Below are 9,759 nucleotides of genomic sequence, written 5' to 3'. Positions count from 1 at the left end.
CACACACACACACACACTTCCTGTCTATTCTCAGTGCAGTGTCATTCTACATCCAGCACACACAGATTAACCTTGACAGTAGTATGCAGATATTAGTATAGCATGCTATAAAAATGTTAATAGTACTAAAGCATTAAATCACCTTACGCAGGCATTTATCAGACATGCTGAAATATAGCGGGGTGACAGTTCGATTAGAGTAGCCCAATCTCCAGCTAACCGCATAGAGGACGTTCCAGGACATTACCCTAAACCGGGATCAGTTTTTGCCTGTGACCGTGTGTTATTTTAGCAGCCTGAGCCCACTTTAGAAAAGACCTGTCCTGTTTGATTAAACTTCCCTTTGCGAGGCCAGAGATTTACAAATAGACTGGTTTGGAGTGGGAACAAAGAGAAATGACTGCAACGAGAGAGAGTGTGTGTGTCTGTGGAGGTCTTCACTTCAAAATTAAATACATTTTCATACAGGTACAGATATATACTGTATACACAGAACTGTATACAGTGTACTATACTTCACTGAAATAATTACACTTGCAATGACATTACAGACTTAAATATATATGAATAAGCATGCAAATACTTTTGGAGCAGCACTGAAATACATCAGAAGTAGGGCTTTGTTATGTAACAAAGCCAGCAACAAACATCTCTCATCATTACCCCAGGGTCCCCACTTTAGTGCATTCAGTATTTGAGTTTTGCTTAAGTCAATGCTCAGTTAGTTCAACTTCTTCCCATTGTTCCTGTTCAGGATGCACTCAATAACCTCCTTTTTTATTCCTGGTTACAATAAAGATGCTTTAGCTATCATCAATACTGCAGTTCATAAGTGTTATGCATTCTTCTACTGCCGTCTACTGGACATTTGTGGAAAAGCAGATGACTAAAAGATGTTCTCTTTTCCTTCACAGCAAGGGTTGGAGGAGTACCAGTCTCGATTCCAAACGAGGTAAGACCTAGGTTTTCACTTACTCATATGCCCCCTGAACAGACACCATATTTAAAAAGAGTTTTAGTTGGTCTATAAGTTCTTTAGTTGTTTCCTTTAATTTGAATTATTCCTCTGTTTTTGTTTGAATACAAACATCCCACATAAATATTTTGAATTTTGATTATGGCAAGCAAAAAAGTCTTGTTTGCTTGACCTGCAGCCGGAGCAGACGAACATAGCTGATGTTTCTGAAGGTCTAGCCCAAACATAAGGTGGACGGGTGACCAAACGGCACCTAAACCCATATTGAACAAAGGAGAAACCTCTGATTGTTTAAATGGGTTTCATAAGCCTCGCAATAATAGAGTCAGTCATTTATGGTCTTTTCCCATAGATGAGAGGCATATCTACTCTCTCGAACATGCTGTAGCCATACTTTATCAATTTGAATGAATTTTTATTTTTTTTGGTATTGTACAAAGCACCTTGTGTGACATTGCTGTAAACAAGAAATGAATAAAATAAGTAAATAAATAGGGCATCTATGGGGAAGAAGACCATTCCCAGCTTTTATTCCAAATTCCTTAGCATCACAAAATTTGAAGTAGGTATAGATGAATTAAATAGATAAATTATTTTTCCATTTGAGTTTCCATTCCATTCTTGCTTTTGCTGTCCATGTGTGTCTGTCTTAAGTAGTCTATAAGTGTCTTTTGTCCCAACTTTTATTTCTGTAGGGAAATTCTCATGAGAAGCAATATTCCACATGCTACCCCCCAATATTTTAAATCTGTAGTTCACTTTACATCTTGCTGTACACACCATTTAGATTTGACACCCATGATGCATTTAAAACAATGGGCTCCATTTTCCCAATAAAAGTGTATGGGTCTGTCGTAAAGCATTTTCTGATTTCTGATTGGTATACATTTGAATTGTTTACATTTTACTTCTGAACCACATACATGTGACTTATAGGAAATGCAGCCCATCACTTGTTTGTAATGTGCATTAATATAGATAAGTATTAGCAGTAACATTAAAGGGATAGTTCACCCAAAAATGAAAAAAAAAAATAAAGTTATCTTTTACTCACCCTAATGTCATTACAAAGGACTTTCTTCTTTCCTTCAAACACACACACACACACACACACACACACACACAAATAGAGATTGGAACTTTCTAGGTTCAAAAAATAATTTCCTATATTCATAAATCTCATGAACCCTGTTCAATGAATCTGACTGCTCTGGTTCTTGACTGCAGCTTTGAAGGGAAAGGATATCAGTGCACAGTGTAAATTTCCATCCGTTTCTCACTCAAAGTTGACATAATTGGATCCAGAACACTTGCAGTAGTGCACAAGTCATATGGACTAATTTTTATGCTTGTGTGGTGCTTTTGCCTGATAAGCTGCAGTCCTCATTCATTATAACTGGGGGGAAAGAAATCTTCAGTACATTGGTTTTCCACAAAGAAAGTCACACAGGTTTGGAACGTGTGAGTAAATTATGCCAATTTTCATTTATGGGTGAACTATTCCTTGAACATCAGGGCTTTATGCTCTCTGTGCTTTAATGTGTCTGTGTCCAAAGCCAACCTGGCAGCATCTCCCTCTCTTTGTTTCACAGTGCGGAGGGCAAATTGATTTCGACAGTGTGAGAGGACAGACAAACACACAGACACCACCCTCCCCTCCGTCCACACACACTCCCCTGTCTTCCTTCATCTCTCAACAATCCATCTCCCTTCACTCCACCCTCAGAGGAAGAGGATCTAGATCCACCCTTCCCACCTTCTATTTCCCTTATTTTATCCCAGTTGGAAGCAGCCTAACGGAACCGGAATGCTGAGTATTCCATGTTGACCTTCCTCATTATACGCTTCTATTATGAGGATGTTGAACTTGCTTCAGTAAACACGTTGAATTGTTTATATGTATCTCTTGCCTGTCTTTCATGCATGTACATGTCAGCAATGTTTAAACTAAATGCATAACTTTTGCCATCCAGGGGTCCACGTATTTAAAGGAATAGTTTACATGAAAATTACAATTCTGTTGTTTACATCATTTTATTATATTATTTTCTTCTACGGGACACAAAAAGACTTATTTATATTATGATACCTAAGCAGTTTTTTTCAGTGTTTTTGCATTTCATTGCTTATATTACTGATGTAAAGGGCCTCCATGATCTCATATCTCATCTGGAGTCAATGAAGTATCTAAATGCGTCAAGTGTTGTAGAGTCTGGTGTGCAGTACATTTGACCTTCCCTGTGTCTCAAGTGAATGTTGAATTGAAACAAATTCTTTAAATATAAATGACAAAAATCGGTTGTTTCTGGAATTAATGGTTCATGCATGAAAGAAAAGACAACTGGTACCTACATATCCATGTCTCATCACCAACCACGCATGAAGGTACAAGCAGTGAGAAGCTGTGTGTTAGTGATTTCACCACAGATAAGAGGTATAACCCTCCTAACCATGGTAAATCACTGTAACATGGCAACGGGTGACTCATTGCTTGTATAAATAAAAGCAGAAAGAAATGAACAATATAGTTTTAGTCTAGGGCCAGTTACGGTTGCCAAGCAATGTCTCAACTTTATTAATGTAGAATAAATCCATCAGATTTTAGAATCTGAACTATCCATTTTTTTCTTTTCTGCACTGATGTTTGTGTTGCGGTCATTGCAGCAATACATCCATAATCATGATGTGCCAAGTCTTAATATAATCCATGTGATCCAGTGCCTTGTACATAGCACATAATATTTGTAAATACTATAACTTTAAATCGAATGTAGAATTGTAATCGTATTTCTGATTTTTTTTTCTTTTTATTTTTTACATGGATACATTGTTTGATTTGTGGATCGCTGTGGATCCCTGTACAGCTTTTTGATTCAAAACGTATGTAAAAACAGCAATAACCAACTTTGATACCATCCTTTTTTGTTTAGTATCAATTTGAACATTATCTTCTATGCTTATGATACGCTTACACACCACTTGTGTGAGTTTTTTAGCCTTTTTCACAGGAGTGAAAGCTGAAGTCTTTTAGTTCCAGTGTTGTAATGAAAGGGAACTGATTAAATGCTTTGAAATTGCCTTTTTCATAGAAGCAAAATGCTTATGATTAAGCTATAAAAGAGACAACGTTTCTCTGATGTGATCGAAACGTTGCTTGTCTGCTCTAGTAAATGTTTAAAGGTGCACTGCTTTACATTTTCTCTGTATTGTACTTGAAAAGTCGATTTATTGTTGTACATGAAGGTGATGCACAATTAAATAAAAAAGCACCTTCATTATTACCACAAAGTATGCGTGATGACGACAGATTTGACACTTTTACTTTTCTCCTGCTTTCCTGCACTGAAGACCTTGCCAGGTTCTTTGTGTCTGTCCGTCTCTCCTCCTGCTATTTTTTTTTCCCCCACACTTTTGCTCTCTCTTTGTCTTTTTCTGTGTGTAACTAAACCAACGTCTTGCTGTAGCTCTGCCAACACTCTTCATCTCTGTTTTGATGAATTTAGAAACAAAAGCAGTAAGGTGTCAAGGACTGGAAGCCAGTGCCAGTGTTTCTTCTTTCTGCACTAAAGTAAAGGCCATGGTACAGCCGCCACGCTAAGAGAGAACTCCACCTCTGTCATGATATTTATATATGTCCTTTTCTTCTGGAATGCCCACTTTTTGGATCTAAAAGGAGAGAAAGTACAATAATTGTACACTAAAAAAAGTATATCAACTCCAATGTGCATGTATTTTGGGCGACACCGGAACAGTGTAATGTTGCTAAATGACCATGTGACTTTTTACTCTTAAAAAGTTGAATAAACATTTCTTCAGATTAAAGCGGTGTAGTCATTTCTTAGCTTGATTTTATGACCTTTTTGTCATAATTCAATTTTTTATTGATGACTTTGTAATTGTCAACAGTTTTAATTCATAGGTCTCTAAATTGTCAGCTGATGGTTTCTTTTAATCATCCCAGTCTGTGCAGTTTTTTTTAGTCGTCATAATACTCAATAATATTGATCACTGCAGACAATCTGAAATGTAATACTATTACATTCTTCATATAGAAACGCAGCTTTCACTGTTCTACTCGTTTTACTCTTATTAAACATGGTCAGGATTTTTTTTTTCATTCCAAAAATTCTAATTTAAACACATTTTTATTTGATCTCATGATTTGAAGCATTTTTGAAACTCCGAAATCACAATTTTGACAATCTGCTGAACTGATTCACTGTAAAAAGTTGCTGTCCTTTGGTTTGACCTTCTGTAGTTAATGATCAGCATTTTCTGAAGGTTAAGCACTGTCTTAGTTATATATAATATATATATATAAAATCTGTAAAGTTTCAGTCTCTATTTTGTACCGTTTTCTGTGAAAGTGCATACTGCATTAAGTAAAAAAATATATAAACACTGAACAAAAATATAAACGCAACACTTTTGTTTTTGCCCCCATTTTTCATGAGCTGAACTCAAAGATCTAAGACTATTTGGTTATGTTCGTCTCCGGGTGGCTGGTCTCAGCCGATCTTTGAGGTGAAGATGCTGGATGTGGAGGTCCTGGGCTGGTGTGGTTACACGTGGTCTGCGGTTGTGAGGCCGGTTGGAAGTACTGCCAAATTCTCTGAAACGCCTTTGGAGACGGCTTATGGTAGAGAATTTAACATTCAATTCATGGGCAACAGCTCTGGTGGACATTCCTGCAGTCAGCATGCCAATTGCATGCTCCCTCAAAACTTGCGACATCTGTGGCATTGTGCTGTGTGATAAAACTGCACATTTTAGAGTGGCCTTTTATTGTGACCAGCCTAAGGCACACCTGTACAATAATCATGCTGTCTAATCAGCATCTTGATATGCCACACCTGTGAGGTGGATGGATTATCTCGGCAAAGGAGAAGTGCTCACTAACACAGATTTGTGCCAGACGCCATCGAATGTGAGCATTTGCCCACTCAAGTCGGTTACGACGACCTGCAGTCAGGTCGAGACCCCGATGAGGACAACGAGCATGCAGTTGAGCTTCCCTGAGATGGTTTCTGACAGTTTGTGCAGAAATTCTTTGGTTATGCAAACTGATTGTTGCAGCAGCTGTCCGGGTGGCTGGTCTCAGATGATCTTGGAGGTGAAGATGCTGGATGTGGATGTCCTGGGCTGGTGTGGTTACACGTGGTCTTCGTTTGTGAGGCCGGTTGGATGTACTGCCAAATTCTCTGAAACGCCTTTGGAAACTGCTTATGGTAGAGAAATGACCATTCAATTCACGGGCAACAGCTCTGGTGGACATTCCTGCAGTCAGCATGCCAATTGCACGCTCCCTCAAAACTTGCCATTGCATTGTGCTGTGTGATTAAACTGCACATTTTAGAGTGGCCTTTTATTGTGGCCAGCCTAAGGCACACCTGTGCAATAATCATGCTGTCTAATCAGCATCTTGATATGCCACACCTGTGAGGTGGATGGATTATCTCGGCAAAGTAGAAGGTCTCACTAACACAGATTTAGACAGATTTGTGAACAATATTTGAGAGAAATAGGCCTTTTGTGTACATAGAAAAAGTCTTAGATCTTTGAGTTCAGCTCATGAAAAATGGGGGCAAAAACAAAAGTGTTGCGTTTATATTTTTGTTCAGTATATATATGATGTTATATAAGCATTTATAGTTTCTTTCATTAATAGTCAAACTCCAGGCCTTTTTTTCATTTTTTCAGTGTGGTTCCTGAATTTGAACGCTTTTGAGTGAGTAAACTATGCAGTTATATCTCCATGATCATTTATCATTTTAATGCATAGGGGAAAAAAACGTAAAAGAAAATGGCATGCTTCTGACAGCACTGAATATCTTCATTTCAAATGCAAATCTTCAAATAATAAAATGGGCCCAAAATGTATTTAAATGCTTAAAACTGAAATGTCATTCCATTAAATATAACAAAACATATAGTATTTTTATTTGTTCATTTTAAATATATAAAAAATTAGCATAACACTTGAGATACTTAGTGGTTATTATTCAGACCACATTTAAGTATTCAAAATACTTTTTGGGTCTCTATATTATGTATAGCATGTCAAACACAGTTATAACTGGTTTTACTTCAGTTTCACGTTCTTTCCTCCTCAGTCTATGTGTTAAAGCTCCAGCTTTCTAAAGAATTCAATTTACACATTCAATGTCATATCTGAATGCAAAACTTGATGTGATCATTTCCTGACATGCTTTCAAAATAGTGAGTCTGACATGAAGCTTTTGAGCAGCCACAGGTGCATAAATGACTCAGGGAAGAGACTGAACGTGAATTACAATCAACATGTATTATTTTATAGCACGAATAATCTCAAATGTGTATTTTCATTTCCTTATATTTCTATTCCCTCAAATATAGGCTTCATGCATCTTTATTTTAAATGAATGCTGCATGTTTTATTTTTCAAGATTTTTGGTAAAAACTTTTAAGCATGCTAAGAAACAATGGCATGTCTGTCCTTTATATGATGTTATGGTTTGTATTTTTGTGTTTTAGAGTGACGGATCCTTTCCAATTCACCACCTTTGCGCTCGCATCTCGCCAAAGACAAAGCAATTCCAACAGCAAGCAGAAACCCAAACTCATTATAACCGAAGACCTTGGATCTCGACTCCCTTATTAGGACATCAATTTGGACACACATGGACTAGAGCGACTGTACAGAACCTTCTTACAGCAAATTACCCACAATCCACAGTCAAAGCAACAAAACAACCAAGCTCTGAGCTTCTGATCATTCAAGTATTATTGCCACTAGTTGATGATCCATATTAAGTGGATTTCTGTGTATGAGTGAAATAAACTGAAACTTTTTTTCTTTTCTTAATATATAAAATACACAAATGTAAATACATTTAGTAAGACCTCATTATTTTTAGAAGACCTCAAGAAGGTCTGTTTGGTCCATTGAGGAAAACTGTTCAAATGGCCAAGTATAATGTATTGCATGATTCTTTTCTACAATGTGTTTTTGTCTCATACTACACAAATGTAGGATTCTGTAGAACGCTGCTGACCTCCTGCAACTGTATAGAATATTTGTTTTTGGTTGACTTGTTTCGATTTGATATTTGAACAATAATGCACCTCTTCATTTAATATAAACACATTTTATATGATATATTACATGATTGATTTTACTGTAGAGGTTGGAATTTCATATCACTATCGTGATTCTGGTGCTTGCTCATGTCAAACACAAAAAGTGCAGATTTTCTTGGTCAATAATGACTTAAAAGTTATCACATGGCTTCAGAAGACATGTATAGTAGCCCGACTTATTTTCTTTTATTGGAGCTTTTATTGTGAGGTAAAGGAACAGTTGGCAAAATCTTGCTTACTTTTGTATTCCACAGAAAAAGAAAAACACACTTCAAGTGCCACGATCATATTTAACTAACGAAGGGCAATTCAATAAATTCAGATTTTCACCTTAGAATTTCATTTGAATCTGCACTTCTAGTAGCAAACAGCCAAGAAGATGTTCAGCCTTTCCTAAACCGTAATAGTGACCATATTCTTTTGGCCACATTTCCAATGTAGCAAGCCAGATATAATTTTTGCAAGTACCAAAACCTCAAGATCTCTTAAGAAGGGCCTAAAAGATAGATCTCACAGCTATTCTCCTCTCTGTATATATAAACTGCATATTAGAAAGACTGCTCTTCAAGCACGGCCTCCCCCCTTATCTTACTTTTTTCCCCGCACAAATCGACTCAATCATATTCATTCCTGCTACATTGTCACACAAACAACGCCACTCGCAGTTTTTCTCTCATCCATTCTCCTACAAGACTGCTGCAAACTAAGGGGGTTTAAAGCCTTTCAGTAACACATATCACCTGTTTTCACTCATTAAACAAAATCCACATCAATTAGCACATTAGTGGGTTGTACATACCAAACAGCATCAGAAAATGGAGATGAAAATAGTTTTCCCAAATAATACAAACTTCCAAATTAAAAGATGTAGCAACAGTCACTGTTTATGAACGCTGTATTCTTATACTGTATGTACATATACGATGTAAATATTGTATGTGAACAGAGTGAGAATGGAAAATCGAGAGAAAATACTTCATCATTTTATCTGGAGAATTTGTTTGTATGATCCTTAAATGAATACCATTTAAGAATTATAATTTTTTTCCTCTGTTTTCACACTTGTATGTGTCATATCAAACAATATGCACAAATAAGATATGTAGAAAGTCTGATAAAACAGCCAGTTGTATAAAACTGAGGGTTACCTGTGTGTTTATCTTATTTATCCTGCTAAAACATCAATTTGAAATATTACAGTTACGCTGCCATCTAGCATATGAGTGATTCTATAAATGCAGGCACATTTGGTGTCCGAAGTCATTATTTTTTTCCTGCTTTTTTCAAATGGTTATATTTTTTATTATTTTAATACTGCGTTACTCATTGTTATGAATTACAAGATGTTACAGTCCATAACAATATAATATTTTTTGCAAAACGTGTCTTAAATAGCTGAAAATCATGATTTCTTGTTGTCCAAATTAGTCTGTGCATTTTTTCCATCATGTATCACTGTGTAATCAAAATATTTTATTGTACTTTTCTTTTTGTAATATTTCAAAATATTACAAAAATATTTTGCCCTAAAGAGTCATTTACCTAATTCTACAACATTATTAAAAAAAAAAAGAAAAAAACTTTTTTCTTATAAAAATGTGTGTGCGTAAATCTTGCGTCAACTCTGTTACCGTACCATACTTTGCCTTTAAATGAGTGGAATT

The 9,759-nt window shown here is 36.2% G+C and overlaps 1 protein-coding gene across 1 annotated transcript in view; it reads left to right on the top strand.

The window, feature by feature from the left end:
• The window catches only part of LOC107561850 (brain-specific angiogenesis inhibitor 1-associated protein 2-like), a 48,408-nt gene extending 40,577 nt beyond the window's left edge, over positions 1–7,831 (top strand). Inside the window, 2 exon segments of the mRNA XM_016246347.1 lie at positions 915–952; positions 7,490–7,831. Coding sequence (XP_016101833.1) covers positions 915–952; positions 7,490–7,616 — 165 coding nt within the window. The 3' untranslated portion in view covers positions 7,617–7,831.
• Positions 7,832–9,759: the final 1,928 nt, after the last annotated feature.

This window comes from Sinocyclocheilus grahami, unplaced genomic scaffold (genome assembly GCF_001515645.1).
Source record: "Sinocyclocheilus grahami isolate Dianchi unplaced genomic scaffold, SAMN03320097.WGS_v1.1 scaffold794.1, whole genome shotgun sequence".
NCBI classification, from domain to species: domain Eukaryota; kingdom Metazoa; phylum Chordata; class Actinopteri; order Cypriniformes; family Cyprinidae; genus Sinocyclocheilus; species Sinocyclocheilus grahami.
Note: the sequence above shows the minus strand (reverse complement) of the source record. Positions and strands in the feature narration are given on the sequence as shown.